The sequence below is a fragment of the Muntiacus reevesi genome, chromosome 20, assembly GCF_963930625.1.
Source record: "Muntiacus reevesi chromosome 20, mMunRee1.1, whole genome shotgun sequence".
Classification (NCBI taxonomy): domain Eukaryota; kingdom Metazoa; phylum Chordata; class Mammalia; order Artiodactyla; family Cervidae; genus Muntiacus; species Muntiacus reevesi.
The window spans coordinates 8,796,121-8,813,475 of NC_089268.1; the positions used below are offsets into that span (position 1 = coordinate 8,796,121).

At 46.2% G+C, this 17,355-nt stretch overlaps 1 protein-coding gene across 1 annotated transcript in view; it reads right to left on the bottom strand.

The window, feature by feature from the left end:
* Window positions 1–17,355, bottom strand: part of LRRC1 (leucine rich repeat containing 1) — a 128,478-nt gene that overhangs the window by 41,324 nt on the left and 69,799 nt on the right. The window contains exons 3-4 of the mRNA XM_065912899.1: window positions 5,928–6,006; window positions 2,056–2,145 (exon numbers count right to left, since the gene is read on the bottom strand). Coding sequence (XP_065768971.1) covers window positions 2,056–2,145; window positions 5,928–6,006 — 169 coding nt within the window. The remainder of the gene's footprint in view (window positions 1–2,055; window positions 2,146–5,927; window positions 6,007–17,355) is intronic.

Below are 17,355 nucleotides of genomic sequence, written 5' to 3' on the forward strand. Positions count from 1 at the left end.
GAAACTTCCCATTTCCCATTAGGTTTCACCATCTGAGCTAACACGAATCAGTTGATTCACTTGTCTGCCCACTATTCTTGCTTTTTGGGTGATCAATCGCCACAGGCTTCAAGCTCAAAGTGGTATGAAGATTTTGGAAATGAACAGTATATAAGAGGCTATAATATTAAGTCTGATTAGATCTAAACTAAAAAAACTGCCCTTATTGTTGTCAGCAACTGCAGATGCACAAGAAATCCTGAACACTGACAAAAACCAGCACAGGTATGAACAGAAAAGGTGGGATAAAAAATACTGTAAACTATCAAAAGGATTATCAAGTAGCCTTTTTCATGAAAACAGTGCAGTGAGGGGTGTGAGCAACACTCTGGTTATAAATAAGAACGTGCTTTCTCTCAAAGCATGAAATCTGTTTAAAAAGGCACAAACGAGGGGATGGATGGAGTAGCTGCCTGGCCAGTGGGAGAGTGGAGGAGGGGCTCAGAGAATTAGACTCCAGAGACCCTGAGGGCAGGAGGCGGGCAAGGTCAATATTTACGTGGCTAGTGTGTTAATTAGAAATACATGAAGCCTGACACAGCAGGCGTGCAGGGCATGATTACTGACTGAAAGTAGCTCAGTCGTGTCCGACTCTTTGCGACCCCATGGACTCTACAGCCCTTGGAATTTTCCAGGCCAGAATACTGGAGTGGGTAGCCTTTCCCTTCTCCAGGGGATCTTCCCAACCCAGGGATCGAACCAGGGTCTCCGGCATTGCAAGCAGATTCTTTACCAGCTGAGCTATCAAGGAAGCCCATCTTAGCACGTATTAAATCAGATGATTGCTGGAACACTTTTCAAATATACATATTAACAAAAATACAATAAAAAAAAAGTTTCCACAAAAACATCAAAATGACTGCTTTCGTCACCGCAAAACACTGCTATTTCCTCCACAAAGGGTACCATGAACTCGGGGTGCTGGGACCTTCCTGTGTCTATCCTGTCCTGGAGCTAAAAGGGTGGAGTTCTTAATCAGCACATATGCTGGCTCAGGGTCCAAACATCCGCATGAACCGCAGAGAAACCCGGGCCTGCAGCAGAAACGGGGCAGCCAGCCATCTCCCTCTCGTAAGGAGGGGACACGGCGGACTGCAGACACCAGGGAAGAAAACCTGTGCAGGAGAGACCCAGATTCACTGCAGTTCCCAAAGAGCGAGCTCCGGTTTCATCTCAGAACTTAGGCAGGACAGGTAAGTATCAGAGAAATCCTTTATGACCACAGGACACACTGGTCCACCAGCACTGGCCGGCTATGGTGGGCTTTCAAGTGGTCAAGCATGAGCCACCGGCCTGCTTCAAGCGACTATTCGTCCTGAAGGGATGGAGAGAAGACCTGCTAAGATAATTCCATCCATCAGTTCATCCGTGGGAATGTGCAAGGGAACAGATTCACCAGCATACAGTTCCCTCGAAGGAGTCTACATCTCTTGCCATGGCCGTGTTCCCCGACCTCGGGAGCCAGCACGGGGACCGGGCCAGGCCAGTCCCCTGCCCACCCTGCTCCTTCCCCTCCCAACACAGCCTCGCCACGCCTCGCCCCTCCCCATTCCAAGCCTGCTCTCCAGACCCATCACCCTCACTCCCTGTCCCCAGATCCACGGTGCACACAACCTGTCAGACAGAGCTACTGTATAAGGTACATGCTGTACATCTTCAATGGAATTACTAGGAGCGGTCATTCCTAACAGTATTTGATATCCACCTATATGACACATGCTACTGCACTTCAATTAACTACTCTAGAATCCATCCATTTAGAGAAACACTCCAAACAAATTAGGTTCTTCACTAGTAACGGTAGCAGCATCCTTTTTAATTATTAAAATTCAGGGGCAAGTAGATGCAAAACACACAGAAGCTGGTTGTAATCTTTCCTGAGGGGGAAACCGAAGCCTGGGTGAACAGCTTTCTGAGTAGATGTGAAACCAGAGCCAAAACAGGGAAGGAGGTGGGGTTGATACAAATGCCCATTCACCCTGATATATGCAAACTTCACATAAAAACTTAACTTACTTGCCAATATTTTCCGGCAGAGACTGCAGGGAGATGTCGTTTACAGAAAGACATGTCAAATTCTGTAATTCAGGAAAGCTTTCTGGCAATCTAAAAAATAACAGAAAGTGTTATAATTGATAAAGAGAAGTGCATATATGGTGTATAGTGAACATAATTATAATGATTTCTTCTATTTGCTGATTGAAATAACCTCCTAAAATTATATTATATGTGGCATATTTGTCTTGTCTTTCTAACTATAAGGAAAAAAAATAAGGACTTGGTCGACCTAGCAGTACAGGAACATATAAATACTTGTTGACAGAGTGACCCAGAAATAAAGAGGGAAGACATACAAACTGTAAGAATAAAGAAGAAAAAGTGTCATGAGCCTACTGAGCACTCTATGAAAGAAAAGTGATAAATACTTCCTGAAGTTGAAAGTGCCTAAGAGTGAAAATACTTTATTGATTAACAGAAAATAGACAGAAATTTTAGCCCACAAGATTATCATAAAACCTAACACAGCTGCTTGATTTTTTTGTGTAGTTTATAATACCCAGAGCAAAGCTACAGAGTACCTACAACTGATCAGCTGACAGCCAATTGCTACTTTCTTCATATTTTTCTTTTGATTTGATCTAAGATGCCAATCATGTGAGATGATTATATGTTTCACAACCTTCTACACAAAAAAGAAATTCTAAATACTTCTCTTAGACTCTACTGAAAAAAGAATATTCAAAATAAAATTATTATTTAAATAAAGAAAACTTCTTTCTATGGTTACCAGTATCTAGGGCTTAAAAAACACCAACTGAAGGCAAAAAGATCTCATCGCACCTAAAATGTGGAAGGTCCTTATACATAAATCTGCTAAGATGGAGAAGAGAACACATAACTCATTTTTTTGCAGGGGGTAGTGAGGGCTTCTTGCCTTAGTGATAGCCTCTAGATTAGAGTCTTTCATTTCTTTCCTCTTTCTACGTTCCTTTTTTAAAAAACAAATCCTATGCTGTATGACATTTAATATAGAGAATTCTACGAGAGTATTGATGAGGGCTTTCATAATCGAAGAAATACATTCTCAGGAATGGTTTTTACAAACTTGCAAACTCTTCCACTGCGGAAAATTCTTAAAGAGATGGGAATACCAGACCACCTTACCTGCCTCCTGAGAAATCTGTATGTGGGTCAAGAAGCAATAGTCAGAACCGGACATGGAATAATCAACTGGTTCAAAATAGGGAAGGGAGTATGTCAAGGCTGTATATTGTCACCCTGCTTATTTAACTTATATGTAGAGAACATCATGCGAAATGCCAAACTGGATGAATCACAAGCTGGAATCAATATTGCTGGGAGAAATATCAATAACCTCAGATATGCAGATGATACTACCCTTATGGCAGAAAGTGAAGAAGAACTAAAGAGCCTCTTGATGAAAATGAAAGAGAAGAGTGAAAAGCTGGTTTAAAACCCAACATTCAGAAAATGAAGATCATGGCATCTGGTTCCATCACTTCATGGCAAATAGATGGGGGAACAATGGAAACAGTGACAGACTATTTTCTTGGGCTCCAAAATCACTGCAGATGGTGACTGCAGCCATGAAATTACAAGATGCTTACTCCTTGGAAGAAAAATTATGACAAACCTAGATGGTGTATGAAAAAGCAGAGACATTACTTTGCCCACAAAGGTTCATTTAGTAAAAGCTATAGTTTTTCCAGTAGTCATGTATGGATGTGAGAGTTGGACCAAAAAGAAAGCTGAAAGCCGAAGATTTGATGCTTTTGAACTGTGGTGTTGGCAAAGACTCTTGAGAGTCCCTTGGACAGCAAGGAGTCCATCCTAAAGGAAATCAGTCCTGAATATTCACTGGAAGGACTGATACTAAAGCTGAAACTCCAATACTTTGGTCACCTGATGTGAAGAACTGACTCATTGGAAAAGACCCTGATGCTGGGAAAGATTAAAAGCAGGAGGAGAAGGGGAAAAGAGAGGATGAGATGGTTGGATGGCATCACCGACTCAATGGACATGAGTTTGAGCAAGCTCTGCGAGTTGGTGATGGACAGGGAGGCCTGGTGTGCTGCAATCCATGGGGTCAGAAAGAGTCAGACACGACTGAGTGACTGAACAACAATAACCTCTTCCATGGTGTAACAGAGGTAAGTTTTCTTTTTTTATCTATAGCTCAAAAGATGCAACTTACCTGTTCTGAATTTTTGCCAGAAACTATATATATATATGATAATAATTTTAAAAGTAGCTTAAATGATCTTAAATGTAAGGAAAATGTATTTTTAAGTGGCTGATTTTTTTTTTTACTGGATATTAACATTAAAAGCCAAGCTAGGGATGTGATGTGCTAGGATGAGAAAAGCCAGACTTACGGTGGGGAGAGAGGAAAGCTAGTCTGAGCTGTCGCTCAGTGGCTACGTGATCCTAAATGGTCATTCCATCTCTTGGAGCCTCAGCTGCTTCAGTAATAAAATCCGTAGGCCAAGCTGAATAATTTTTAAGGTCCCTTCAACTCACAGATTCTTAACTGATAATTCTTGAAAGAACACGCCTGCCAAATTAAAATGGCTTTCCTTCAAGAAACCTGCCAAATAGCAGTCCAGGCTGAAAACTCAGTAAGACCTCATATGGTGCAATGTGTTCTGATCCAGAGTTTTGAGATGACGGTAAAGTAACATGTCAGCAGACAATAGGGGGGAAAAAAGAAACAGAAAAGGGGATTAAGCAACTGAAGAGTTAACAGAAAACTTCAGGGAGTATAGTGAGTATTTCTCAGCTGCCTTGAGCACAAGCAGCTCAGTTTGGTTCCGCAAACACTAGTTGAGGGCCTGCTCCTTTCCAGAGAGGACAGCCAGGCAGCAGACACCACCTGAGTGACGGAGGAACACAGTGCAGTCCCGGAGCCCGGGGTGGAGGGATCACTCACATGCAGACCTCCAGTGCTATGAGAAAAGTGCACAGAGGGCATCACAGAGCCTAGAGGGGGGCCATGGGAGTCACCAGGAAAGGGTCCTGCAGAAACATGATGTGTGGGCTGCATCTGAAAGGTGAGTGAAGGGATTGGCACAGTCAAAGCAGAGGGGGAGGGAGATGGAGGACAGAGTCCTTTCTTACAGTGATACCAGGCCAGAGAAGGCAACTGAGGGCCATGAAGGCCGCAAGGCAGGCCGAGGTCAGACAGAGGGTGGAGGAGGCTCGCAGCACGGCAAAAGTTCCCACCTGACCTCCTGGAGACGGGAGCTATGGAAACGCCGGAGGAAGAGGGCCAGCCACACGGACAAGGATGGTCAAGACAGAGGACGAGACATACGATGGGGGTGAGTCAGAAAGCGATCAGGCTGGAGCTTACTAGAGCACTATTTTCCACAAAAATAAACACTATTAGTAACATAAAAATGAAATGCAAAGGAGAAAAAACAGAATTATTTTTAAAGACATATTTACTTCTCAAAAATAAGCAGGTATTAGGAAAAACAAAGTGAAATAGGGCATTCCCCAGCACTCCATGCTCAAGAAAACCCAGGCAATTTTGAGACAGATGACTCCCAAGTTTTAACTTAATCCCAGTTTTTCTAGACACTTTAAAAACAAACAGAAGGAATGGAAAGAAGAGTACCTTTCTTTCTTCTGAGGTTGCTTAGAGTCTGGAGAAATCTTAGAAATGGGCCCGCGTGGCCCAGAGACACCCCTGAGACAGACTCGAGAGAGCTGTCCCCACATTGCTGTGTGGGCAGCAACTCAGTCACCCTGGCATCACAGGCGCCCAGAATCCACCCGCCGCTGGGCTCCCGAGCGCGCCAGGAGGCACAGGAGGGAAAAGGGACCTTTAGTGCTACGGTCAGAAGAGCAAGCAGAAAGGTTACCTAGTCAGTGGATTTCCGCTGAAGTCAGCGATCTGTAGTGCTTTACAGAATGAGATGCTCTCTGGAATTTCAGGAATATCTGCAGAAGGAAAGAAAATGTCCATCACTGACCACCGTTGTTAGCTGTTTTTATCATCCTCAACACAGACCAGAAGTATCTGCACACTACTACCTCTGCTCAAATGTGGCGTGGATTTCCAAAGTACACATTTTTCCACATGTATATTTGCTTTCCTGATACAAGATATGTTCTGAACAGAAGCATATTCAAGCAAAACATTAGAAACAATCCCTTCCACCGAGTCCCATCACCTCATCAAAAGTCACTGCTGTCACTCCCATGGGTTTTTCTCCCCCATGTGTTCATATGGTTTCATTAGTACAAAGTATTCTAAAGTACGCGTTTTTTATATTCGTTTATTTTTAATTGAAGAACAACTGTTTTACAATATTTTGTTGGTTTCTGCCATACATCAACATCAATCAGCCATAGTAAACACATGTCCCCTCCCTCTTGAACCTTCCCCCACCTCCCACCCCATCCCACCCATCTAGGTTGTCACGGGGCACCAGTCTGAGCTCCCTAAGTCATACTGAAAATTTCCACTAGCTGTCTATTTTACATGTAATAATATAATGTTCCCAGGCTGCTCTCTCCATAAATCCCACCCTCTTTCTCCCACTGTGTCCACAATTCTGCTGTCTCTGTCTCCCTGTTACTGCCCTACAAATGGGTTCATCGTTACCATCTTTCTAGATTCCATACATATGAATTAACACGCAACATTTGTTTTTCTAGGTTCAAGGTTCATCCGCCTCTTTAGAAGCGACTCAAATGCCCAACAATCCAGTACTGGGCATACACCCTGAGAAACATGATTGAAAAAGACACAGGCATCTCAATGTTCACTGCAGCACTATTTACAATAGCCAGGATACGGAAGCACCTACATGTGCATCGACAGGCGAATGGATCAAGAAGCCGTGGTACATACAGACAATGGAACATTACTCAGTCATAAAGTATGCATTTTTAAATTACAGATTTTCTTCTGATTATGAGCATAATCTGGAAAATACAGAAAAGTCCAAAGGTGGGGGGAGGGGGGGGGAACCACCAGCATTCCCATCACAGTGATGATGTTTCGTCCCAGTGCAGTTTTTATTTGTCACACGCAGACACAGAAGCGACTTGGTTCATGCTTCACTTTATGTTATTTTACAAACTTTCCCCTGTCATTATTTTTCCAAACAGTTCTCCATTCTCAGTGGCAGAAAAGCCCACTGCCTACCTCTTCATGCTCTATGTAACCAATCCCAGTTGTCGGACATTTAGGTTGTTCCCAAGGTCCTGAGGTGATAATCAGATCTCTGCTCGTTCCTGGGTATTTCCTCAGGTTGCACTCCCGCGGGGTAATCGCTGTGCCAAAGGCGCCAACAGCATTTGACAAACGCTGTTAAACTGCCGACGAGGGGGCGAGGCACACGCTTGTGCTTCCTCTGCCAAGTCAACATCTTCCCCTCTTTTCTGCCTCTTACATTTTAAAAACTGCCTGTGTTATTGTAAAACAGTTTGGTAACATTTTGTTTTCCATTCCTCTGATTACTAATGAGGCTGAATATTTTCCCCCATGTTTACCTGCCACTAAATGCTGCAATTCTTGAAATGACCAAAATTGCTATTTTAAGTTCTTCTTATTTAAACCCTGAGATAACAGCTTTCAGGGCTGGAAAAGGTTAGTTCATAGTATTTAATTTCAAGAATACATTATTTTGGATATACTAACATTAAGAAGTGACTCCCAGGTGGCTCAGTGGTAAAGAATCTACCTGCCAATACAGGAGACACGGGAGACGCAGGTTCAATCCCTGGGTCGGAAAGATCCCCTGAGGAGGAAATGGCAACCCACTCCAGCATTCTTGCCAGGAAAATTCCATGAGCAGAGGAGCCTGGCAAGCTACAGTCTGTGAGGTCACAAAGGCAGACACGACTGAGCCCGCAACATTAAGAAGGGCTGCAATAGAAAAGCTTCTCCCGGTCCCATGCTGTTTCTTCCAGCAGCTTGACAAAGGCAAGCAGTGCCTAAACATACCTGATATTTCTAAACTGGGGGTAAAGAGAGACAGAAGAAGTCAGGGCAAGACGGATGCCCTGCACTGAAGCTGCACAGTCATCAGAAGCTACGTGCAAGCTCTCAGTACAAATTTTAAAGCTGAAAATATTTAAATCTGTGCTAACATTTGCCTCACACAAGTCTCTGCCTTGTCGTATAAGGTAGTAAAGAACACATATTTCAATTTAAAAAACGGGTCATATAAGGTAGTAAAGAACACACATTATTTATGGTCCTAGTTCATAAATATGATAGCAGTATACACACACAGAGACACACACACACACATATATACACATACACAAACATATACAGATATATACATACATACATGAGCACATACATACACACATATATAAGACACACACACACACACACACATATATATATGGCTTGTCCACAGTTGAGTCTGGAATGGATTTTTAAAACATACAAACATTTGTAGACCCTGAGGCACATATACAGTGGCAAGACCTTTTATACATATTATCTTATGTAAAGTAAAGTGGAAGTTGCTAAGTCATGTTCGACTTGTTGCAACCCCATGGACTATAGCCCGCCAGGCTCCTCTGTCCATGGGATTCTCCAGGCAAAAATACTGGAGTGGGTTGCCATTTCCTTCTCCAGGGATTCTTCCAGACCCAGGGATCGAACCTGGTTCTCCTGCACTGCAGGTAGATTCTTTACCATCTGAGCCACCAGGGAAGCCCATGACCTCATGTAAGTGCAACATAAATTACTGTAACTTCCATTGCCCAAAGTGGACACTAAGGCTCAGAGATGAAGAACCCCCCCGGTCAACGTTAGCAGTCACTTTACTGAAGACTGAGGTCATGGCACTGTTGGGCATAAGAATGAACAAACTAGTGAATATAACAAAAAAGAGGCGGACTCAGGGATACAGAGGTCAAGCTAAAGGTCACCACAGGGGAGGGGTGATGGAGGAGGGGAGCAAGAGGTGCAAACTTCTGGGTATAAGAAAGCTACAAGGATATGCTGTACAATATGGGGAGTATAGGCAATATTTCATAGTAACTGTAAATGGAGTATAAGCTTTAAAAACTGTGAATCACTATATTGCGTACCTATAAATAATATACTTCAATTTTTTTAAAAAAGGAACAGACCAAAAAAAAAAAGAAAAACTAAAGACAGAATGAAGGAAGGAACCGCCCTCCATTACAGGACCAGCACGGCTATTCAGGCAGGTGAGGCCACCCGGGTGAACAGGGCCGGGTGGTCCTGCACTGCCGACCGGACCTCCTCAGCCACCACGTCAGGTCCTGGGGAGCAGGTTTTTTAAGGCTGAGAAAACACAGGCTGCACCTGTCACCTCACAAGCCCTCGGGAAGAAGGTCAAGCTGACACCCACATGTGTGTCATATGGCAGCTTTCTGCTCAATCCAAGGAAAAGATCAAGGAAACAGAGAAAGAGTGAAGGCGTGTTAATTGGGTGGAAATCTTTAACACTTCAAAGAGCGTCAGAAAAATCCCCGAAGCTCAGGATGATGGGTTTACCAAGGAACACATGAGTAGTGGCTGCAAGAAACTCTGATCGGGGCTGGTCTGGAGTCAGGGACTCTGAAGGTAGAAGCAGCAACTGCCGGAGAGAACAGATGGACAGAGTCCAGACAGAAGTGGGCGAGGTCTGCCTCGCAGGAAGGCACGCCCTCCCTGGACAAACCTGCTCGTACACAAAACCAGCGAATGGAACACAGGTCTCAACTGCAAAGACTGTTTCCTTCTACCTTATGTGTGTTCCTAACTTGAAAGAAAAGAAGGCATTTGCCTGTAAAAATAAGAGCTTTAGACAAAGAAAGCAAGAGAGTGGTTTGAAGCATCCTGATTACTGGTTTGCTTTAAGTTACTAAAAATATCATAACAGAAAGCTAAAGAAGGGGAACAGCAGCTCCTCCTTAAATACCCAGCTAAAATGCCACACCCTCAAGGATACCTCCTTTGGCCCCAAGATTAGGTTGCATTCCCCTGCTCTCAGCTTCCTTGGGCTTCGGCTTCCCAAAATCTGTTACAGTTGTAATTAAATAGTTGTTTGGTGATCAATCTCCCTTACTAGCTCTAAGCTCACTGGCAAGAAGGACCCTGTGGGCCTTGTCTGCGTCCCCAAAGCTGACATAGTCCAGTCGGCTCCCAGGTTCCACACCTGGACACTCTACCAACTGTGGACCAAGATATTAAAAAAAGAAAATTCCAGAATGGTCTGAAAGCAAAACTATTTACGCATGTGATAACTATTTGCATAGTATTGACAACTGTTTACATTGTACTAGGTATTAGAAGTGATCTGGAGAATAAAGTATATGGGAGGATACAAAAAAACAAATAAAGTGTATGGGAGGGTACGCAAGATTCCATGCAAACACCGTGCCGTCTTATATAAGGGATTACTGCATCCCAGATGCTGACTGTATTAAGTTCAAGCAGCCCACAGTGCTGAATGTTGAAGGAGTAAGTGAGAAACTCATGTGGCTAAGCCTCTGAAAAGACAGTTGCTCTCTCACCTGGGTCAGGAAACATCCCCCGGAGGGCGGGTATATCTCTGTTTTACCAGTAAGAAAACTATTTGGTCTGAGGTCTCTCGTAAGAGATAGTATAAAACTTGCAGGTTATTCCCAGCTGAAATCCCCTTTAACTGTCTTCCCAGTGTTTTGCTCTGGATAAATGTTAGTTTTAAGACTAAACATATGAAAAAAATACAGATAAAAAATCACTTCTCAGTGAGGTCAAGGCTGACCATGAACCTCATTTAAAAAACTGTAATTTCAACTCCTTCCCTGGCACCCTCTCCTCCTACCACTCACACTCAGTTTCCAAATCCTTCTGTTATTCTCTATTTTCCCTACGCATCTCTTCCTATCCACTCACATTGCTATCAGTCCAGTTCAGGCTTCAATTCTCTAGAGGACTACACTATCCCTTTTTAATTTTTATTTTGCACTGGAGCATAGTTAAGAATGTTGTGTTCGTTCCAGGTGTCCAATAAAGTAGTTCAGCTTTACATGTACATGTACTATTCTTTTTTGCATATGGGTTATCGCAGAATATTGAGTTGAGTTCCCCGTGATACACAGGGATTATCTATTTTATATATTACACTATCCTGCTTAATGGTCTCTCTCTGAATCCCATTAGTCCTCCATCAAATCCAAACAGTCACAAAAGCGATCTGCACATTTTCCACACTTACCAGGTCTGTGGCCTCTGACAAACTACTTAACCTATGTGGGCCTTGATTCCCTCATCTGTAAAAAGGCTCATCAACAGATATTTTCAAATAATACCAGCGTATCAAACCTTAAGTGTTGCAGAAGTTCAGAGAAAGGATACAGTGAGACAAAGGACCAAGCTTTGAAATAAACAAATAAGAAAACGTGATCCTTAATGCCGAGCGGGGACAGGCTCAGCCCTGAGCACAGCTGCCTGAACTCAGGGCATCAGAGCTGGAGTGTCTGTGGAGACGGCCAGACAGATCTCTCGACAGAAGACTCCCAAGACTAGGCTGAGTGTTTGCAGTTAACTCGCCAGACATGGAGTTTACTCGTCTCTAAAAAGGCATAATCCCAGCTCCAGTGTAGGGCTGTCAAAGGATAAAGGAGAGGCACGCAATCACACAGGACGCAATCTCCTGGACCTCTTGTTTTATACGGGACGGGGGTCACTGTTTTGCATTCAAGGCTGAGCATTTTTTTTTAATTGAAATGTAGTTAGATTTATAGTGTTGTGTTAATTTCTGCTATACAGCAAAGAGATTCAGATATATATATATATCTGATATAGATGTGTACACACACACACACACACACACACACACACACACCCTTTTTCTTTTTTGGTCAAGCTGCCTGGCATACAGATCCTAGTTCCCTGACCAGGGAGTGAACCCTCAATCCCTGAAGTGGAAGCCTGAACTCTTAACCACTGCACAGCCAGGGAAGTCCCCTATACGTTCTTTTTCTAAGTCTTCTTTCCCGTGATGTTTTATCACAGGATACTGAATATACTTCCCTGTGACCTACAGCAGGACCTGCTGCTTATTAGATACATAAAGGTTTACACTGCTAACCCCAACCTCCCACTCCATCCTCCCCAGCCCCTCCCCTCAGCAGCCACAAGGCTGTTCTTCACGTCTGAGAGTCTGTCTCTGCTGCGTAGATGGGTTCACTCGTGTCATAGTTTGGATTTCGCATGTCAGTGATATTGCATGGTACTGTCTTTCCCTTCCTGACTTAGTATGATCATCTCTCAGTCCATTCTCATTGCTGTGAATGAGGGTTGGAGAATTTGAAGAACAGCAGTGTGATGAACAGAGATGAGAGGATTGAGAGCTTCTGCTGCTGTTTTAACTGAGAAGCAACAGTGATTAAACCCTGAATGAATATTTATTAACACAAAAATATGAGCAATAACTCATGAGGTTTTCATCTCATTAAAGAAGGTGCCCCCAAACTCCTAACTGCCAACATTCAGCTTACTTCAAGCTTCTATACAGGTTAAAAAAACAGGTTAAGTATTAAAAAAAAAAAACAAATTTAATCACATTTTTCATGAATTCAAACGGGCTTTATCTCATGTATGTCCAAGAATAAAAGCATAAAATTTGATATTTTAAGATGTCTAAGAATGATAGTAAAATTAAGTAATGTCTTCCCTACAACTTTCTTAAGATAACCTTCAATCTGGACCCACTCTAAGCTTTCCTCATTTCTGAATCAGAACTGCTTTGAGTTTACTTAAAAAGCAAAAATACCAAATCTGTTGTTTACCAACATAACCATTACTACCACCTGTATACAGGAGACAGATAATCAGCCCTAAACTCCGCAGTGCCAAAAATCTTCCCCTTCACCACTGCTGAGCGGACAACCACCCTGCCACCATGAGCCCAAGGGCTTCTGAGAGAGAACACACTTCCCGCCGCAGATTCTGTCATTCAGAAAGTGACCCAGAAGGTCAGGGCTGCCCTTCCTGGCACGCCTCCACTTTTCTCAGCACCCCCTTTTAACACTTCAGGATGCGGTTCCACCTTCCGCAGCCCCCTAACCTACAAGAGGAATACAGCGGCTTAGTCCACATCCCTCAATAAGGGACCGGATGCCCAGAAGCCTGGAAGCAGACCAGCACCTCTCCTGAAAAGCTATCACCATCTCAGGGCCCACCGTGTGATGGACACAGGCTGGACTGCGTGACCTAGTGGTTACTTCAACGTTTGTACAGAACCTTCCAGGGCATTTCCTTTCATGGAGAACTGTGTGTGGACAGCCTGCCCAGTCTGTGACCACAGTCCCTGTGCCCAGAAGGCTAAGTTCTTTTTGAATAAATGGCATTTCTCACTGGTTCTACATAAAGAGCATCTCTTCTTCTGGGTTCAAAACCTATCCAGTGTCTGCAGTTATAGTCCTAGGCTCTCTCCACTGAGAGGACTGTGACATTTCAAGCAAAAAAGAAAGCCTTACATATGTGGTAGCTGTTCCCTGGTGGCTCAGCTGGTAAAGAATCCGCCTGCAATGCTGGAGACCCAGGTTTGATCCATGGGTCAGGCAGATCCCCTGGAGAAGGGAATGATTACCCACTCTAGTAGTCTTGCCTGGCGGGCTACAGTCCATGGGGTCACAAAGAGCCGGACACAACTGAGCAACTAACACTTTCACACTTTTCTCTAAGAGTATCTAATTCATGTTAATTGATTAAAAATTGGAAGGAGCGCATTTAAAGGAGAACTGAAAAGGTTAAAGAAAGCAAATTATGATCTACATCATATAACTTGGTAAAATTGAAAGGAGTGACATTTTAAAACTCAGGACACAGTCCGTGGAAGGCTGGCAAGTTGAAGATTTATTACTGGACATGGAGCAAGAGCCAAGTCAGTCGCCATCTGCACGGAGAGCGTGGACTCTGCTGTCCCCGCGGGCAGGCAGCATCCAGCACAGACGGCTCCTCTCCCCGCCCCAGCCCCACGGCCAGGGACCCCTCACCTGAACGCCAGGGCAGCCCAGCCTCCTTCCCGCTGAGTCACGGGGAGGCAGGCTTACTGAGGGTCAGGCAATCTGCATAAACAAGGCAGTTTAAGGCCTCACAACAGCTCCAAGGAAGTGACCCCCACCCCCGCTCCCTGCGGAAGGAACCTCGTCAGCAGGATGGCAGGGAGGAGAACCCGGGCCAGCCCACCCCACTCTCCCCCGGGGCCTGCGCTCTGGACCATAAAGTCATCCCGACTCTGAAAGAAACCTGTGAGGTCAAGAGAAACCATCCACTGCCGCCCAAAGGCCCGAGCCGCCAGCCCCCAGCGTGCGCCCCTCGGGGAGGCAAGGTCCCCACTGCAGGGGGACCCCCGCCCCTGCCTCCAGCAGGTGCATGCGAAGGAGTCTGGGGGAGGACTCCAGCCCACAGACCTCTGAGGGCAGCTTTAACGCTCTTTTTTTTCCACTTAATTCCTCTGATTAAATGAAATCAAGTTAATAATTCATTTTCAAGAGAACATCACAAAAATATCAAAGTAGCAAAGGAGAAAGTTCAAAACTCAATTCTCTGCTTTGGCTAAACTTTACCAACTTTTGACTATGATGGAGCTTTGAAATTAAGTACGGTATTTGCCTAAGTACAAAATGTTAAACTGTTTCGTCCTTGTTTCTTGCTTAAGGCAGCTCCTATGAGGAAAGACAAAGAATATAGTTAGCACGATTGACAAAAAGGCGCCAGCGCATCATCAAATTCCAGGCATATCATCCCCAAACCCCCTCAAATAGACAGGGCCTCCCACTGTGCCCTGTGCTTCAAAGTGAGTATCTATTAACCCAGAAATGTTCCCAGGCCCTGGCTTCCACACCAGATGAACTCTCTGCTGGCTCAGGGACCACGTGTGTTCTTTCTGGCCACACCAGGTGACTTCGGGGATCTTAGTTCCCCGACCAGGGATTGAGCCTGGGCTCCCGGCAGTGACAGAAGCAGGTCCCAACCACTGGACCACCAGGGAAGTCCCCTGGACCGGGCCTATCTTCTCGCCAGCGTCTCTGCAGCGTGACCACGCGGGCCCCAAGGCAGTGTGCGATGCGACTGACCGACCCCTGCGTTGGCCTGGGGTTCGGGGGGACGCCGGCACTGCCCGGGACCTCGGCTCCTCCCAAGGCATCCTCTGCCTCACCCAGCAGCGCGGTGACTGAGAGGCTCGATGGGCTGGTGGACCGGACAACGCAGTAAAGCAGACCAACGGAAAGGCCTGGGGAGGGGCGCCCCCGAGGCGCACAGGTTTCATCACCTTTTCTAGCAACGCGTGGGGCCCGGGGCATGTGCCGCACCTCCTCGCACCCTGACACACTCAGATCAGCGGGGAAACCCTCATCAACACCTCCGTCAGCACAGGGTCTACCTGATCATCGCCATCAGTATCCCATCTGCGAGAAGCGTGCTGCTGAATGGACCGTCAGGAGATGAGGGCAGAAGCTCAAAGCATCACTGATGCTTAACCACGTCAGAGGCCAACAAAAAACAAGCAAACGGCGCCAGCGCAACAGGAGCCAGCCCTGAACCGCCCTCAGAGATCCAGGGGCAGGGATAACCCAGCGGCAGCCCAGCCGCTTCAGAGGCGCACGGGTACCGGACCCTAACCTCCCCTGGACCTGCAGCGACACTCAGCAGAGCATCCCGGCTCGTCCCGAGACTCGTCCTGGGAAGCAAGGTGCACCAGGGCCCACAGGCCAACATGACGCACTTCCCCCCCCACGCCACACACACACAGACACACACATACACACACAGATACACACACATACACATACACACAGATACAGACACACAGAAACACACACAGATACAGACACACACAAACACACAGAGACACACACAGATACAGACACACACACACACACACACAGATACAGACACACACACAGACACACACATACACACACAGAAACACACACATACACACACACAGATACAGAGACATACACAGAAACACACTCAGATACAGACACACACACACACACAGATGCACACAGACACAGAGACACACACAGAAACACACACAGAAACACACACACACAGACGCACACAGACACAGAGACACACACAGAAACACACACAGATACAGACACACACACTCAGACACACACACAGAAACACACACACACAGAGACACACACAGACACACACACACACACACACACAGACACACACTCACACACAGACACACACAGAGGGGGTGAACCCACGTTGAGGCGGCCGGGGGCCAAACAGGCAGAGTGAAAGGTCAAGGAGCAAAGGGCCCCCAGAAGGGCGGGTCGGCGGGGTGGCCAGCAGGTCAGGGGGGCACGTGCTGCCCACAGTGATCCCGGGCACCGTCCGGGGGCCACCAACACAGAGACGGTGAGAGGGGTCAGACGCAAAGGTGGGGAAGCCAGGTCCCCCGTCCGCTCCTGTGGACAGAGAGGAGGGCGGGCACACAGAAGCTGCCGCTCTAGTCTCAGACGTGGGGCTCCTGGCCAGCAAAACCGGGCAATGGGGGGGACAGTGACATGACTCTGCCATTGCGAAGCCGGACAGATGTGTTCACAAGGGCTGCTGTGCCCTGGGCTCTGTTTAATCAGAGATTACAGCCTCGCTGGGGGGCTGAAATCTCCTGGCTTTTCACTAAACAACAATGAGTTTTTCTTATCAAAAAGACTTGGCAATTCTGTGTCACAATCCCATCTGAAATAAATCCTGCTGCTCCATTAAATCTGGACATCTGCGAGCCTAGGGTGCCTTCAGAAAGCCTGGCAATTCAGGCAAAGAGGAAGGGTCTGTGGCTTGAGGAGAAAACGAAGCGTGTTTGGTTTGATCTTTTTGTTGCAGACATCTAGGGGGCAGGTAGAGAAGCAGACAGAAGTGAGTGAAGCGGCGTGGCTATCCATGCCCACCTTCACTCAGAAGGCAGCGCACAGGGGCCCAGGGGCCAAGGGGAGGCCTCAGGACACCGTCCACGTCCACAGGGAGCGGTGGGGGGGGGGGCCGTGCAGACGAGGGAAGGGCCACAGGCCAGGAGACAGCCCTCCCCACAGCAGAAGCAAGTGACAAGACCCCAAACATGAAACATCCTCCGCAAACCACGAGCCCCGCATCCGGCTGCAAGGCTGCACGCAGGGCCCAGGGGAGGCGGGAGGATCACTCTGGGGGTCACGTCACGGATCAACACCATGAAATGAGGCCTCGCCGAAGACCAGACTCGAACACAACAAGGACTGAACAACCAGCGGTGGACAGGATGAGCGCGTAAAAAGAGAGGCTCTGGGCCTCGGTGGAACCCTGAAGGCTGACTTCGG